This window comes from Stegastes partitus, unplaced genomic scaffold, assembly GCF_000690725.1.
Source record: "Stegastes partitus isolate 25-593 unplaced genomic scaffold, Stegastes_partitus-1.0.2 Scaffold194, whole genome shotgun sequence".
Lineage (NCBI taxonomy): Eukaryota > Metazoa > Chordata > Actinopteri > Pomacentridae > Stegastes > Stegastes partitus.
In genome coordinates this window covers 1-17,667 of record NW_007577925.1, presented here as the reverse complement: position 1 = coordinate 17,667, position 17,667 = coordinate 1, and the positions used below count along the sequence as shown (strand labels likewise).

The following is a 17,667-nucleotide window of genomic DNA, read 5'->3' as shown; positions in this document are numbered from 1 at the left end:
ATGTGTGACCTCTTCATTCTGCTTTATGTAGAAAAAAGGTCATCTGTAAAGAGTATGGATCACTTTACTGATGAATTCAAAGAGTGAATGATGCAAAGAAATACACGGATAAAGATAGGAATGCAAACAGTATATATATATATTTTTAAATAAAAAATGCAAACAAAAATAAAATAAAAGAAACAAGATGATGCAAGTACAGTGTTAATGATGGTCTAGATCAGTGTCTGCCTTTAGGCCAAAGTGTCTGTGCAATAAAAACATTAGGTTAAGTGGTGAAAGTTCAGTTTTTCCATTTTATAATTTGTATGACTGCTCATAAATCTACTGTAAAGAACACTGTAATTAAAGTGGTACATACAGGACAGGGCTTTCATTAAACCTGCAGTGTTAATAAAGCAAAAAAAATAAATACATTTTTAAAGTTGCTTCCTGGTCTGAATTAACTGCTGATCTCAATTTCACAATCTTAAAATTCTTTTAAAAGCCATTAAGAACAATTAAAAAAAAAGAAAAAAAAGCCAAACAAAACTATCTGAAACAAGCAAAAAATAAAATAAATAAATAAATCTTCATTTAAGAATATTCAGCATTGGAACCAGACTTATTACGGTTTTTTGTTTTTCATTATTTTCTTGTTTCTGTTGTTTTTAATTCAGTTGTATTTCAGATGGTTTCCAGAGTTGGCTTGCTCATTTCTGTTCAGTTCCTATTGATTTAAAATGTTAAGTTTGACATAATAGCAGCATTAGTTCTTTTTCTTTGAATTAATTTCAGCATTAGTTCTATTTATTTGTATTATTAGTTGTATTATCAGCAATCTCACTGAGGTTTCCACCAAAGGCATCAATAAAGTTCTATTCTATTCTATTTTTTTTATTTTATTATGGAAGGTAGGACAATTAGTTTTGAGAAGCACCACTTCACTGCAAATCAACAGAAATATCACATTAAATTCAACAACTCTGTGCTGGTAGTTCTGACGTGTTGCTGTATGAATCACGTTAAAACAAGACAGTCACAAGTTGATCACTTCCGCCGTGATCTTGTTTGCGGTGTGCACGCTCAGACTTAGCTGGATAAATAAAGGTAAACAAACCTGCTTCACCTGAAACGCCGCCAGAGCAGACCAGCAGCAGTTGATAAAAGGTTTAGTCCTGCTTATAGCTGGGCAAGAACAAAGTGTCGCACGTATAGTCTCTAACACTATTAAACTGCAGGCTTCCCCGCAAGAAACCAGGTCAGAAACTGGAAATACCCAAAAGCTAATGAGATTAAGATTCACATCAGTCGTGCTGCGACGAATCAGCAAGCCACATACAGTACAGGTGCCAGCATATAACACAACACTGTGACTTCATACATTTATATTGAGTGTTATTCCACAGTAGTAGTTCGTCATGAGTTTCTTTTGCACAGAAAAACAGTCTGAAATGCCTTTTCATTGCTTTATACAAAAACTTACTTTGCCTTTTGACATTTTAAGAAACAACCAAATCTCAAAATTAGTTTTATGTGACTTTTAGCTGACACCTAAAGGAGATTACATAGTAGGAGAAAGCCGTAGAGAAAAATGTGAAGTTCAGAGATCAAACGTTTTCCCAGGGGCCTTTATCATGAAGCGAATATTGTATAAAGTGATATATTTGGTATCACATGAGATGAAGCAGTTATTAAATTAGGTCACTGCATTATCAGATATAACAAAGCCATCATAAATAAATAGGATGACTTGAAGGGATAGTTCAGTGTATTTAAAGTGGGGTTGTTGGAAGTGTTTATCCACAGTCAGTGGTTTTCCTACAGTACGGTATGATGGTCATTACACAGACTGGAGGACAGCAGGGTTCAGCTGTCAGCAGGGGCTTCTGTATACATTTTGCCACCTAAAAAAATAACTATTGGTTTAATTTAGGCTATTTTGGTGGTATTGTGCCAGACTCCATTGACAAAAACAGTTGTTTTACCTCACAGTACACTGGTGTACAGCCGCTTCAATCAGTAAGTTTGTTTGTGTTATTGTGTGACTTTGTTACTTTAAACACATTTCTGGCATTAAAACAAGTCACGCAGTGGCAAACCAGCGACTGAGGTAAAATGAAATGTTTTGTCAATGGTGGTTTTGAAGAGAGCAACACACAACAGTGATTAAAAGCCTCCAGGTTTCCATTGGAAAGGGCTGCCTGACAGCAACGTAAAGCATTAAAAATGTTGTAAATATAGCGTACACTTAAACGGTTATTGTTGTATTTAGCTGGGCCTTTTTTTAGATGACCAAACCATGTTTTGCTGCTGAGTCTGCCCACAGGCTCTGTGCTTCTCTGAACCTGGGGTCATACTGACTGCCATCCTCTGTATGTAATATACACACTTATGGATAAGTACCTTATACATGTTTTGCTGCTGACCCTGCCCAGAGCCGCACACTGCTCAGGCTCTGTGCTTCTTTGACCCTGGGGTCATACTGACTGCCATCCTCTATGTGTAATATACACACTATAGATAAGTACCTTATACAAGTCCACTTCAAAGAAACCGAACTATCCCTTTAATTTTTTCCAATAACCCTCTCTAGAGCGGTTTAGCTGTGCAGCACAGTAATCTACCACTGACATACAATAATAGCCGGTGAACCCACTAATCTCACTTTTGAAATCTTAGTTTTCATGGAAAAGTAGATGTTCAAATGACTTCTTAACATATTTTTAACAAAACATAACTTATTAAAAGCTTGGCTTCAAAATGTGTTCCTAAACCTCAGTGACACCAGTCAAACTGCTGCTGATCATACAAACCTTGATATGATCAAAAGCTTCAGAACGACTATTTAACTTCCACAGGTTGTTTTGTCAGCTGCTGTTTCCAAAAGAATACATTTTGAAACTTAATTCTTATTGCAAGTTTTTACACAATAAATACACAGAGTTGTCCCACAATGTCAGAACATCCCACACCAAAACAAACAAGCTGTATTTGAAACCTAATAGGCTTTTGTGTGCGTGTGTTGCGTTTGTCCCGAAACTAATTGACAAAATGCAGAATGATGAAATGCAAGTTGTCTGGATGCAAGAATCCACATATCAGAAACACAATCTCCAAACAAACATGGGCTCCCTCCATGTTGTGTAAAATGCGATGCTCATAATCCATGCTTGTGTGCACATACAGGTCATGTGTGCTAGCTGGGTGATTATCCAGCAGCGTTACTCAGACAGAGGGAGGGCAGTGCAGAGGGATAATTCAACGGAAATAGACGGACCAATGGAAGTGCAGGGCTGATAGAGCGAAGGGGAAAAGAACGGAGGGAGGGAGACGAAGAAACACAACCAGAGAGACACAGAGGAAGACACCTTATAGTCTTATCGCGGAATAATAAAAAGGCTAAAAGGAGGATTCTCCAGCTAAGCAAAGGGAAAAATGGCCCTGATATTACTGAACAGAAAACCAAGTCAGCTTTTCATTTAACAGGATCTTACCTAAAGTCACTTTTTGTTTACCTGCTTTGGGTGCTACAGCTTAACTGTTGCACTGGACCTGCTGAGGAAAACACAGGGCCGGAGGAGGGGCACCAGGAGGAGACGGGCGGCTGCCAGGTCCAGCAGGAAGCTTGAGCACCGGCTCCGCGGCGTGATGAGGACGGCCAGGCGAGCCAGCAACGTGGAGGTGCCCTCCTTCCTCCGTCAGCTGGTCAAAGAGACGGAGAAGATGGTCACCTTCTTCTTCAAAGGGGGATCCAGGGAAACGGGGCCCGGAGAGGAGGACGACCTGGACGAGGATGACTCGATGCCGAGCCCGTACCTGGAGCGCCCCATCCTAGAGAAGCACGTGTCAGAGGGGGGGTCCCATTTGGGGGTGAACTATGCTGTGGCCAGCATGCAGGGCTGGAGGGCTCAGATGGAGGACGCCCACACATGCATGCCCCAACTGAGAGGAGAGCTGACAGACTGGGGATACTTTGCTGTTTTTGATGGACATGCAGGCACCACAGTGGCACAGTACTGCGCCAGAAACCTGCTGGATCATGTCATGGCTACAGGTACTGACCAATAAGATAAATCTAATTATTCAAGACAGTTAAAGATGTATATTCTGACTTTAGGCTCTGAATTGTGGTCCTGACTGCTTTAAGCTGTTTGTTTGGAAGGGGTGCACATACAGTTTTTTACGATTTTAAATATTATCTCACAGACTTTAAATGCACCTTCCGCAAGTCTATTTGGACCAAAGCATCTCATGAATGATTGTAAAGAATCTCATGCAAGGTAGAACCAGTTTGGCATTTCAAATGCTTCAGCGAAGTTTTCTGAAAACAGAAAACATACAATGTTTGCATTTCTGACACGTGTTGTCCTCCATATACTTTATGTAAAACTACACTGAATAACTGTAATATATTTGGCACAAACAAATCCTTTGAAGAGCAGGAAAACTGGTTTGTTTTAGCAACACAACATGCTTGATTTAACTAGAGTGAGACTAACGTGGGTTGGATTATCTAAAGTGCCACATGTCACAGCAAATACATACTGAGAGATGATAAACACATACGGTAAAACACTCCAAAACGAGAATTTTGGAGTTTAGTAGCCCTAGAAAAAGATCTTTCTTGATTAAATAATTTTCAATCCAATCCGTCTGTAGTAAACAACAACACAAATTTTAAACAATGTGTTGCCCTTTTTTTCTTTGCTCCAACATAGAGATGAGACAGAGATGAGGTCTTCTCTCTGCTGTGGAGGTTTTAGTACTCTGAGTTTGGACAGTGCTACTAAAAGTTAAATGTGATTTCACTTGTCAAACACATGACCAGTCTTTATGGTACCGAACAACACAGCAACGCTCCAAACCAGTAAGGTGTAAATCAGTGTTTCACCTTCTATTCCAACAGGTGGGATCACAGCAAACGAGGACCCTGAGCAGGTGAAGGAAGGGATCCGTGAAGGCTTCCTCGACATCGACCGTCACATGCACAAACTGGCTCGCCAGGACAACTGGGACAGAAGCGGCTCCACGGCGGCCGCCGTCATGATCTCGCCGCGCCACATTTACTTCATCAACTGCGGAGACTCGCGCACGCTGCTCTGCCACAACGGCCAGGTGGTCTTCTACACCGAGGACCACAAGCCGTTCAACCCCAGGGAAAAGGAGCGCATCCAGAACGCTGGCGGCTCGGTGACCCTGCAGAGAGTCAACGGCTCGCTGGCTGTCTCCAGAGCGCTGGGAGACTTTGACTTCAAGGAGGTGGACTGGAGGCCGCAGACGGAGCAGCTGGTGTCGCCGGAGCCGGAGGTGTACGAGCTGGAGAGGACGCCTGAAGACGAGTTCCTCATCCTGGCGTGCGACGGCGTGTGGGACGCCATTGGGAATGAAGAACTGTGCGCGTTTGTGCGCAGCCGCCTGCAGGTGTGCGACGACCTGAGAGAGATCTGCACCCAAGTCATTGACCTCTGCCTCTATAAGGTGAGAAGTCAGGCCAGAATACCACACAAACATCCACAACTAAAGTGGAACATTCTCACAGTCGATTTTTACATTTGTGACTGTTCAGCACGGCTAAACTAAAATCACAGATAGGCTGGAACACACTGCAGATGTTTAATGGAGAAGAAACTAAGTTATTTATCAACTAGATAGTTAACTAATATGCACATTAAATCAGCTTTATTATGACCATTATGTGTCATAGATGTTGTTTAAATTCCAGGATTGATGAGTAAAAACAACACTTAACATGCAAGTGTTGTAGTCTAAAAGAAAAACAGGCAGTGTTTTGTTTGAAATCAGAAACTATCTCACTGAAGCTATAGAAACAAATCTGACCTGATATTTAATGTCATCATGGAGGCCAACGCACACATTCCGGTGAATACTATAAAAGCTGAACGATATACGCCATTAATTATTTAGTTTTGTCAACAGAACAGTGTTTGGCAACAATTAAGATGATAATAACATAATTATAAAAAATCATTTTTACACAAAAATGCTAAAAGAAACGTCCTGACTTGCTACAGAATAGAACATTTTGTGACCGTTTGTCAGGCAGAACGAGCAAATACACCAAGACTAAATGATTATCCAAGAAAATAATCTGCAGATTATCTTCACTACAGTTAAAAATAATCATCAGCGGCAGCCCGAGAAACAAGCTTAAGATTTTCAGCTCTGACCACAACACAGGTGGTGGAGAGACCTTCCTTTGTGTCAATTTATTCGGTGTTAAAACATTTGAATGCAACAAAAACAGCAGGCCAAAATAATATAATACTTGTTCATTCTAAGTGATTGTAGATATACAGAATATGTTAACGATCAGCGAGTTAGTTCAAGACTCATAAGTCTCATAGGTTCTCACTACAAGCACAGATTACAATACAGCAGCTCCCAAAAATGAATGGAAATTTAAATTTAGCTACTTAAATCCCCCACACATGTGTACATGCAGCTGTAGTCTTAGCTCAGCAGAACTTCTGCCAAATACTTCAAACACACCGGACTTAACAATAAGCCACGTCATGTCACAGTAGGTAGATTCATGAATGGGAAGCTGTACTTTAAGACGAGGGCGTGGTGGAGGCAGGACACTGACACCGTTATGCAAGGAGATTTCTCCTGCTCGTCTTCTTTTTCAAAACTGTCTGTCTGAACACCGACGAGCCCTTTGCCTGCCCTATAAATAGCTGTATTAAGGCATCCTGGGACATGGGATATAGGAGGGGAGAAGAGCTGCACATGGTTGGGATTAAGGTTGAATGTGAGTGTGTTGACGGGAGCTTGTGCACCAGCTCAGAGGCTTTATCCTGACCGCGATGGGCTGCTATTTATTTCACCTAAAAAGGCTTACTGTACCTTGTTCCAGTACACAGTGAGCCTCGCTGCTCGCAGCTCTGATGTCATGGCCAACAGAGGGATGTTTATAACTCCACAGTAACTTAGCCACAGCCACGAGAGGGAGTAATCCCTTTGTATATCATAACTTAAGGGCAACATCATAGGATATTAATATCTTATTAAAACGCTAATTTGCTAAAATATCGGCCCGTGAAATTCACCTAATCAACTGAAATATTAAAAATCTGACCAGCTTACCAAACAGATAGTTCTGTCACCTTATGTTTTCTAATCAACAGGTCTTTTTTTCTAGGAGTGGAAGAAAGACTCAGATAAAGTAAAACTACCACTATACAAGTCTTACATTCAAATTTTTAGTTCAGTAAAAGTAAATAAGTGTTAGTAACAAAATATGTTCCAAAGTATAATTGTCAAAAGTAAATGTGCCCATTATGTGTCATAAATACCACTAATAAATTATAAGCACTGACAGATAAACAGCAACAGTTAAACTGGTTGGGGTGGCACAATTGTTAAGTATTTTATAAACCTCTGGGGAGTTACAGTAACTGTACGACAATGTGTCATTGTAAATATACTAATTATAGCTTTTGGAAGTCTGAATTTGCAAAAAAATAGTAACTATAGCTGTCAAATGTACGCAATTAAAATGTGAAATATTTCACCTTGAATGCAGTGAAGTAAAGGTATGACGTAAAATAACAACACTCAAGTAAAGTACAAGAACTTCAAGTTGCACATGAGTAAATACACTCACCACTGCTGTTTCTTTTATTTCCACTCGTGTTAAACCTGCTCTGTCTCCCTCTGCAGGGCAGCCTGGATAACATCAGCATCATCCTCGTCTGCTTCCCCGGCGCCCCCCAGGTGTCGCAGGAGGCACTGCAGCAGGAGGCCGAGCTGGAGCAGCAGATTGATATGAAAGTGGAAGGTGAGATCCTGCAGCTAAACACTCTGCACTTCAGACTATTATTTCCATGTTTTCTAACCATAAGGTCTGACTATCTCACATCACAGAAATTCTTCAGATGATGCGGTCCAGAGAAGAGGACCCCGACCTTCTGTATGTGATTAAATTCCTGGCAGCTGAGGAGATGCCTGGGCTTCCACCAGGAGGAGGCATCACCAGCAAGTGAGCATTTCATCTGCAGACACTGAGCAGTTTACAATGGAATCAATTTTGGGGATTCAAAGTACAAATCTTTCATGTACAACCACTGTTTCTCTGTTTGCAGACGAGACTGTATCATTTCTGCATATCAAAAACACGTCATGGCTCTGAGGAGTCAGGAGCCAATGGTAAGAGCTGATGCTAATGTAGAGATGCGTCTTCTGTCACAACAAAGTTAATATTTTCTATCCAGTTTCATTCAATGTACAGTGCTTTTGACAACGATTAAACCACAAGTCACGACCTCCGACTTTTAAAATTACATAAAAGTCAGTTTGCAAATAACTTTGATTATTTTCTCTCATCTAATAACTGTTACAGCTTAAATACAATCCATTATTTAGTTTTTAAACTGCACAAATGGTTCAAGCTCAAGCTTTGAAGAATTTTGCACTTTTCATTATTTTATGGTAATAAACTGATGATGTTGCAGGTGACATCCTCGTTGTGCTTTAAAGAGGTTCAGTAAATTAAGAACAAAGCAAAGCAGCGAATGCATACATTTGAGCAGCTGGAACCAGAAATTAATTTATAAACTTATACAAGTACTTGTTGTACAATAGAGCTTTAAAATAAAGTCACACGTACAAAGTAAAGCAGTTCTAACTCCAACTCTTGTGATGTTTCAGGACATCGAAGGATCAGAGGAAGACTCAAATTGAAGCAGTTACCATGGAAACAGAGTCAACATCAGCTTCACAGTCTCTATGGAGACCACGATGCTTAAATGAGAAACTTTACATTTTAGACGAGCGCTAAACTGCGGACGATTCCTCATGTGATATATTCTCTTTGACTACAGCCATAAATATTTGCTTCCTGGTCGATTAAAATGAAATTTGGATGAAACACCCGCCGTGTTGGTTTTTGTAATACTTGGACTCTATCTTCAAATGTGATTTGTTACTTGATGGGAACTATTTAATAATATTTATAATGCTTGGTGAGACATTGATAGATATCTACAATGCGCAAGAGGCTTCAGTCTCAGTCAGCTCATTTACAATACTTTGTGATACTGTATACAAACTGAACATAAAGATAACAAATGACCTGACACCCCTCTTTCTCAACCAATGCATCATGCAAAGCTGAAGCAGTAAAACAACAACTTTGATTTCATTTTTTTTAGCTCCACGTGCGGCCGCATGTGTATCAGAGAGTCTCGTGATGAATCGCAGCATCTGTCAGTAAATAATCAGTTTGCACAACGCTGCCAAGGAGTAAAGGTGACACGGATGACAATGACTTGTTATAGCAACATAGGTGTTTGCCGTAAGAGAAGAAAGCCAGAGGGGAAGACGCAAAAGGATGAAGAATGCGGGAGAGAGCTGGACAACAAGATGGAGGGGGTTTAGAGGGCCGTACTAAGGGAGAAGGATGAGATGTTCCCGGGAATTAGCACACATGCCTCATTAAACGTGAGGCGCTTTGGAGGGGATGTGTGATGCATCACGTCACCTTGTGACTTAAAAGTTGTTTTCTTGCAGGATATTTTATAGCAAACAGGCTTATTATGTTGGTAGTTTGTTCCATTATTATACTGTAAATGTAAAATCATAGGTAGATACTTGTGCTTTAATACTTGACACTACTATGTTTGTGACAGCAGAGGAGGTGACCTATTTTGATTGCAGTCATAGCATCTCAAGGCTTCAAATAATTGATTACCGATCCATCTGTTGATTCATTTCTCCCTTTTTTAACAGTGAAATATCAAAAATGTAATTTTATATGTCCATCTTCAACTTCAAAGTGTTTGTATTGTCCAACCAACAGTCCAGTTAAGTCATTAAGACAGAAAAAAAAGTAAAAGTTTGGCATGTTTGCTCAAAAGCTGGCTGAATCTATTATAAGACTACTAGTAGTAATGATTTTAGCTCTAATTCGCTTTTCTACACACATCAGAAAATGAGGCCACAGGGTTTTACATAAACTACAACACCAGATTATATATTAAATCTCAGTATATGCTAATTTCTTGCAATTCAAGAGTGAAAGACATTTAGTGCACACTCTGAAAACTACAAGAAATGTAGAAAAGCTCCCTTAAATCACCTCTTAGCCTGTATTAGTGTCTCTACAATCAAAAACCGAAGTCGAACAGTTCAAGTCAAAGCCAAACTAACACACGAGGGACTTCAGAGCGGCTCTGTTTTGCAGTCATGGGTTCTTCAGAATGTGTTGCGAGGGTGTGGTGAGGCTCAGCACCTCTGTATTAATTGACTGAGCGGAGTTTTTATTGGACGGCGTGTCCTTCTCACCTCCTCCGTCCCGACATTCAGAATCACTCAAATATTCAGGACAGCTCTGCTCAGCTGGGAACACTTGCGGACAAAGATAAAGAAAAAGAAGCAGTGAAGCGAAGAAAAAGGACCTGAGGAGAAGGCAAATCAGGAAACTGAGGAAAACGTGAGTAATGACTACATTTCTGTGCTGTTTAGATAAACTGCACTTTCACAAAGTGGTTAATGTTGCCTCGGAGGGTTGTGGGTCTGAACCTGAACCGGCCAGCTGGAGCCTTTCGGTGTTGAGTTTGCCAGAGTTTCCTCACATAGTTCAAAGACGCAGCAGTTGAACTGAGCAGTTGTTTATGGCCTTACAACTGCCAGAGGGCCCCTAAACCAGCAATCGCTCTCAGGTAAGGCTCGTAAATGTCAGTATTTCACTGGAACTAATAGAAAAGTTTATGCAGTGTTTACTTGGACAAGAGAGCTGCAGGTAGAGGTTACAAGCACAGACGGAAATAAGGAAATATAGCAATGAAATATGAAATGAAGGTAGAAAGTATGAGCAAAGCAGATATCAGACTGAAGTATTTGCAATAAGAAGATACAAGACATAGGAAATGCAATAAATAGAATACGTAGACACATTCAGGTAACTTGTAAGCATCTATAACATGCTGAATTCTGCTTGTTTCTCTCTATTGTTAAAATAAAACCTTGTTTTGTTGGTATGGTCTCATAAGACATAATTGTGAAGCTGCTGTTTTTAAATCATTGATGTACTACTTGGAGTTGGAGTCGTAAAAATTGGCAGTGTATGTAAATGTTTTTTGTTATCACTGAGATAGATTTGCAATGCAAGTGAAGGCGATGATGATAAAAATGAGCTCCTATCGCTTTCAAAAGTTTTTGATTGCAAACTCTTTGATATTTAGGAAAAACTTGTTTTGGACTTCCAGAAAAGGTTTGTTTCTTCGCTAAGCTGCAACAGAGGAATAGCAAAACAAAGCAGAAGTATGGTGTTTAAAATGTTAAACATGTTGAAAGACATTAGTCAAATGGACTTTTCTTTTCTAGTTGAATCAATGTAAATATTTGAGTGAAGCTAATTTGTAGCTATTTGAACTTCACGTTTGTCAGACCACTTTAACACCTCAAAGGTTTTACAACTCCAGCCTGAAAACTATGAGTTGAATAAATGAACAGATGAGAGTTCACTCAAGTCCATAAAAAACAAAAACCAGCACATGAGCAGACTTCCCAGGATGCATTGCTAGAGAGGTTAAACTCTACAGACTCTTGTTTTTAATAGTCTGAGAAAACACACATGATGCAAACTTAGCTTAGTTTTTAATGCATATTAAATTAATTGAAGATTGTTTCTTTTTAGAGTAACACAAGCAACGCTAACAATAAAAAAACAACTTAGTAGCCTCACAGTCTTTGTACTGACTGATCAAACATGACTTCAACATCTGAGGCTGTAAGTTCTCAATATTAAATAAACAAATACAGAAAGAAAGCAAGTCTGAGTGTAACCGTTGTCTGTGACTAGTTGGTTCAACTTAATATATCTTCAGGTTAATGAACTTGTTTTCTGCTACAGCTAATTTAACTCTATTGAACTGATTCATTAAAGTGAAGTGAACTCACAGTTTTAAGGCAGCAGGGGAACTTACAGGATGAACTTAAAAACATTTATAATGTAGCTTTGACAAATTTAGACTGCAGAGACCTCATTTTAGTTTCAGCTGAACTGCAAAATTCATACAAGGAAGGAGAAGTCTGGATTTTGTCCTCCATCACTGACACTGAAATTGAAGAAGAAGCCTCCGTGGAGATAAGGACAAATTGCCAGGACTAAAATCTAGTTTAATGCACATATAGGCATCTAGGTGTTTGTATTCAGACTGAAAAATGGGAAACTGTGGGTTAACTTAGCCTACGGGGCACATTCCTGACTTTGTGAGATGTTTGAGGTCATGCAACAGATCCTTCAGTGTGTTTATGTCCTGCACAGTGAGAGAAAACATCACCTGGAAACCTACAGTAAACCTGAACCTTCACAGGGAAACTCCAGTGCAACAGAAATGCAATGCAATGAATTACTCTGTACAATAAACTCCTTTTCTATATATAAAAGAATTAGTGCAACATCACTAGAATCTGTGCAACACCAGCGTCTTATAGAAACATCCTGGGGAATATTATTTTATACACTTAGAGAAATCTGTACAAGAATCTGCACTATATCAACAGTTCTTATGCATGTTTCTTGTTTCTTTTTCTCCTGATGTTGCTGAATTTCTCACACTCTCCTCTTTGCTGCTATAAAACTGCACATTTCCCCTGTGGCATGAATAACACCTGATCTTATCTGATTGTGCCAACAGTAAGACAGTCAGTGTGCTGAGGGATGCTCAGAGGATTTGTCTGTGTGTCACCTCACCTGGATCATGTCAAAGTGGTTGATTTATGTGATTAAAGCAAGTTTGTAAAACAGGTAGGAGCAGAAAAAGCTCAATCCTACAGCTGTGCTTCCATCTGGACTTTAGGAACAAACTGACCCAAACAGAAACTTCAGCCCAGCAGCAGCTGTCCAACTTCCGCCTGCATGTTGTAATTAAAGCCCTTAATCCGTGTCACCAACCTGCAGCCGGCCGTGATGCCTCTGAACGCAGGAGACACCGGCTACGGCAGCGTGCCAGGCCCCGGGCTGCCGGGCGCCGCGGGCAGCTCGGAGGAGGCTCCGCTGCTCATCCCGGAGACGGAGCCGGAGCGCGGCCGGCAGTGGGAGCCCATGAGTCGGCAGGAGCTGGAGGTGGCCGCCGGTGGTCCGGGGTGGAGGAAGGTGCGGTGCTACCTGGTGCTGCTGTTCTGGTTGTCCTGGGTGTCCATGCTCGCCATCTCCGTCGCCATCATCACCATGAGCCCCCGGCCGGTGGCGACTCCGCTCCGCTGGTGGCAGAAGTCCCTGTTCTACCAGCTGCAGCCGGAGGTGCTGCTGGAGGCCCGGGGGTCAGAGGGCATCAGTGGTAGGGCTAAAGAACACACGACACTGGTGGGAGGTCAGATTTAGATTAAACGACTTTTCTGCACTAAAAAAGTTTGCATATGCATCTTTATTCCTACTGCAGAAGTTCCTTGAACTTGATCAGAACGTGCGCCCCCTGCTGGTCAGGAGGTGTCCAAACCTCCACACAGTCACACTAAAACACACGCGGTTCTCCAAACTGTTCTAAAGTGTACATTTTTAACTATTAACTGTTATTGTACAGATTTTCCTAATTAAGTTAAATTATTGATAATAACTAATACAATCTAATTAAATAAATAAAAATATTAATTTACAAACTTTAAATAGCCTAAACTAATATCACTGTTTTCATCAATGGTAATTTGTTCTATTGTTATAAAATTGTCCATAAAGTTACAACATTGAACTCTGCAAAATTATGTATTTTTTGACAGATATTTGGCATGACTGTCACTGTTTGTACAGTTTACAAGAAACACTATGTATAGTAAGGACAGAAAATTACTTTTTATTATTATACGGATTTTTCTTTTGTAAAATTACAGATTATATAAAGCAAAGAAACAGAACAAAAGTATTACTTTGCAGGTTGACTGTAAAAAAAGAAGAAGAAGAAGAAGAAGAATGGGCCAAAACTGTAACTAATGTCCACTTCAAAAAATAAATACCACGAGAACAAGAAGTACTTTGATGAATCATAATTTGTTTTTGTTTTTGTTTTTGTTTTTTGTTTTTTTTTTACAACATTTCATTGTAAAATTAATTGCTATTATTATCCTGATTTCTGATTTATTTATTTTTTTGTAAAATTACAGATTATATCTGGTAACATCACAGAACAACAAGTACTACTTTGCAGGATGACTGTAAAAGAAAAAAAGAAGAACAACAAGAACAGGCCAAAACTGTAAATAATGTCAGAACAGTACTTTGACGAATCATAATTTGCTCTTTACAACATTTAATTGTAAAATTACATGACTATTCACTGTATTTAAATCAGCAACAAAATAATTATTCTAACGAAGCAAGTCTAAGGTGAGGTCTAACATGAGTGGGGAAAAAGCTACACATCAACACATAAGCAAAAAAAATAAAAAAATGTACAATGTCTCAATAACTGTAAGAATATATTTTCAGATCAACACAAGAAAGTGTCTCTAACAGACACATGACATTAATGCTTTAGGTTACCAAATGCTTGCAACAAAAAGATTAGGAGAGCATTGGAATTGTATTTGCTTTGAAATATTAGACTCTTTAATGATCCAAAATGAGCACCTGTTGCATACGACATAAAAAAACAAAACATTAACTAAAAGCTGGATAAAGCAACAATTACATAAAGTGAAAATCTGAGGAAACAGAGCACAACTTTGATTAAATGTTAGTAACTCTGTTGGATGTGTCTGAAGCTGTGTGCGAGCAGCTTCCCTTCCTCAGGTCTTTGGGTGTCGGAGCTCTAATCCTGGAGGGTCTGTTTAAAAAGGAAGCATCTCCTTTAAACCTCACTGCCGTCGGCAAAAACTCGGGTATGGTGGCTCAGATCCAACATCTGCTCACAGAGAGCAACAAAGCAGGTGAGCAAATGACTTCTTTTTATTAAACGACCTGCAGAACCGTTTTTGTCCTGCTTTGTTGCTGATTATCAAGCTCCATGGTGGTTCTGCAGATCTCAAAGTGGTGTTAGACTTCTGTGAGCCGGATCTGTCGGGACATCAGGATGCAGGGAACACAGACGAGTCACCAAACCTCTCAGTTTCTGCTGTAAAGGTAAAAGCTGCTCTCTGGTCAAGCAGCTATTGTAGTGATGAGGTTTCTGAAAACATTACAGCATCTTTTTTTTTTTTCTATTTCCACAGCATGCACTCCGGTTCTGGTTGGAGCAAGGGGTCGCCGGTTTTGCAATCTGTGACACTGATGCAGCCTATTCAGAAAAGGCAAAATCATATGCTTTGAATTTTTTTTATTCCCAGCAGTGTTTCCATAAGCTCAGCTTTCATAAATAAATCTTTACATTTTAGACTCTGCTGGAGGTGAGAGGAGTCTTCAAGGAGTTCAGCACTGAGGAGGAGGAAAGGTGGAGTTACACGTGCAGATGTTGACAGATGTTTATATGAAGGGAAGCTTTATAGTTTTTGGAATAACAACCAGTTTGTCTCTTCAGGATTGTGGTGGTAAAACAGACGACAGATGTTCTTCGTCCACTGAACAACTCCAGCCAGATCAACGCCACGATGGTGGATGTGGTCATGAGGTCCATTCTGCCGTATTCTCATCGCCTCCTGTCCACTCAGGAGGTGGCTGACGCGATAGAGAGACACTTGCAAACACGAGAAGAACATGTGTGGCCCAGCTGGACGGTAAGCAAGTCATCAGAATAAGAATTTCTAAAACACAAAGGAAAGTAGATGAGCTTTAAAGTAGCCACAGCTGTACATTAGGTGTTATTTCTATTTTAACTGGCGGCGTTTCACTTTTAAACTGCAGAATATATCGTGTAAATATTAACTGAATATTGACATTAACTTATACTTGATATCATTTTACACCACTCTCTGTGAATGCCACCAGTTTCATAAATTTCACCATTTTCACGAATGCAAAAGCACCCTGAGTTGTAATGTAGGCTGTATTTTTACTTTGGTTTTCTTTGTCTGACACAGAAAATATAATTTTACAAGTACGTCAGTTGGCTAAGATCCTGAGTAATTGGCATGCTTGCTTGAAAAACGATTCTTCCTATTAATCACTCATCACTATATATGAATTGTTGTATCTTTTGGTGAATGACAAGCAGTTTTACTATATTGTTTCACAGCTCTTCGGTGGTGTTACACGGCTGTGATTTTTCTCTGCAGGTTGGAGGTAAAACATCTCATGACTTGAAGAATCTACTGATGGTATTGATGATGACTCTGCCTGGATCGCCTGCGGTCCAATATGACGAGGAGATCGACCAAACGCAGGTGGGGACTTGTCTGAGTATTTGAACCCATTAATCATTCAGTTTAAAAGCCGCTGATCCCAAATACAACCTCTCTTCTGTGCAGCATGTGTTTCTGAAATCAGACTCATCGCACAGAGAGACGGATGAGCCATCAGACTCCCACGTGGTGAGTAATAAAGCCAGCTGTTGCTTCAGAAATGCCTGAATGCATCCTGTCCTCTGACTTATTCAACAAATGAATGTGCAAGTTAGTTGGGTTATATATAACTCTTGACACGTTTCCCTCCCTCAGGACAAGGAGAAGGCGAAAGCTCTCTTCACCTCCCTGAGCCGCTCCAGATTCAGAGAAGAAGCTCTCCTTTATGGCAGCTTCACCTTCCTCCCCTTCAACACCTCGTCCTCGAACTCCACTGTTTCCTCTCCGTCGTCCCCCCCGGTCCTGGCCTTCCTGCGCTCCTGGGGTTGCGTCCATTTCCTCATTCTGCTCAACGTCGGGCCTGAGGTTCAAGCTCTGGATCCTGACTGGGCCCGGAGTCTGCCTCAAGCCGGAGTGTTCGTGACCAGCACAGGGATGGACCGAATGGGCTCCACGTCTCTGTACACGCTCCAACTGCAACCGCACGAAGCCATCGTCATCAAACTGTTCAAGGAAGGAAACTACTCGTAGAGCGTCTGTGTGTTCACATTTAGATGCTGGGATTTAAGTTTTCCTCTCACAGACTGGCGAATATCTAAATGTTTTTTTTTTTAAATTTCTGACTGATATGTGCTCAGTGGTCACTGAAAAATAAAAGAATGATTCTGTGTGGTATCATTTGCTGTCAGGACTGTGTACATAAATAGACGTATGTTTTATTTATAGTAAAATCTCTCCATTGATAAATTATGTAGAGACGAGCTGATGAAACCAGTTCAAAGTGCTGATGCAGGCTAAACTTAAAGCATGTCATGTCTATGGACTGCGAAGACCCTATTGGAACTGCTTGGATTGTTATTATTATTCGTGCCAAAGACATGCGTTTTTGAGGCCCTAAACATACTCGAAAACTCACCAAAATTGCCATGTACATCAGACCCAGTGAAAAATTTTATAATTTGGAAGAACAATACACACTTCAATAGAAAAATTGCTCCACAGCGCCACCTTCTAAATTGTCAAAAGCACATTTGGCCTAGAGCTACGCAATTTTGTAGGCATATAGAGCAGGACAGGATGAATAAAAAAGTCAGGCTGGGCCAAGTTGTAAAATGCAACACGGCTCAACGGCGCCCCCTACAATATTTCAACAGATTCCCATTGGGGCTATGTTTGATTTACAACTACTACATTTGCTACACATATGTAACAACTTGTGACGCACAAAAAAGTCCATTAGCATGTTTCTGTACCCTCGACAGGAAATCTGCCATGTTTGAAAAACGGCGAGGT

At 40.3% G+C, this 17,667-nt stretch overlaps 2 protein-coding genes across 2 annotated transcripts; both read left to right on the top strand.

Moving 5' to 3' along the window:
* The first annotated feature begins 3,630 nt into the window (after positions 1 to 3,630).
* Positions 3,631 to 8,872, top strand: ppm1na (protein phosphatase, Mg2+/Mn2+ dependent, 1Na (putative)). The gene is made up of 6 exons (XM_008280430.1): positions 3,631 to 4,036; positions 4,889 to 5,460; positions 7,666 to 7,783; positions 7,870 to 7,984; positions 8,088 to 8,151; positions 8,653 to 8,872. The coding sequence occupies exons 1-6, from the start codon at positions 3,631 to 3,633 to the stop codon at positions 8,683 to 8,685; spliced, it is 1,308 nt and encodes a 435-aa protein (XP_008278652.1). The 3' UTR covers positions 8,686 to 8,872.
* Positions 8,873 to 12,916: 4,044 nt separating this feature from the next.
* Positions 12,917 to 16,905, top strand: LOC103356347 (4F2 cell-surface antigen heavy chain). Its single transcript, XM_008280450.1, has 9 exons — positions 12,917 to 13,283; positions 13,682 to 13,708; positions 14,680 to 14,868; positions 14,961 to 15,046; positions 15,151 to 15,228; positions 15,313 to 15,368; positions 15,456 to 15,651; positions 16,150 to 16,257; positions 16,531 to 16,905. The coding sequence occupies exons 1-9, from the start codon at positions 12,917 to 12,919 to the stop codon at positions 16,903 to 16,905; spliced, it is 1,482 nt and encodes a 493-aa protein (XP_008278672.1).
* The last annotated feature ends 762 nt before the right edge of the window (positions 16,906 to 17,667 follow it).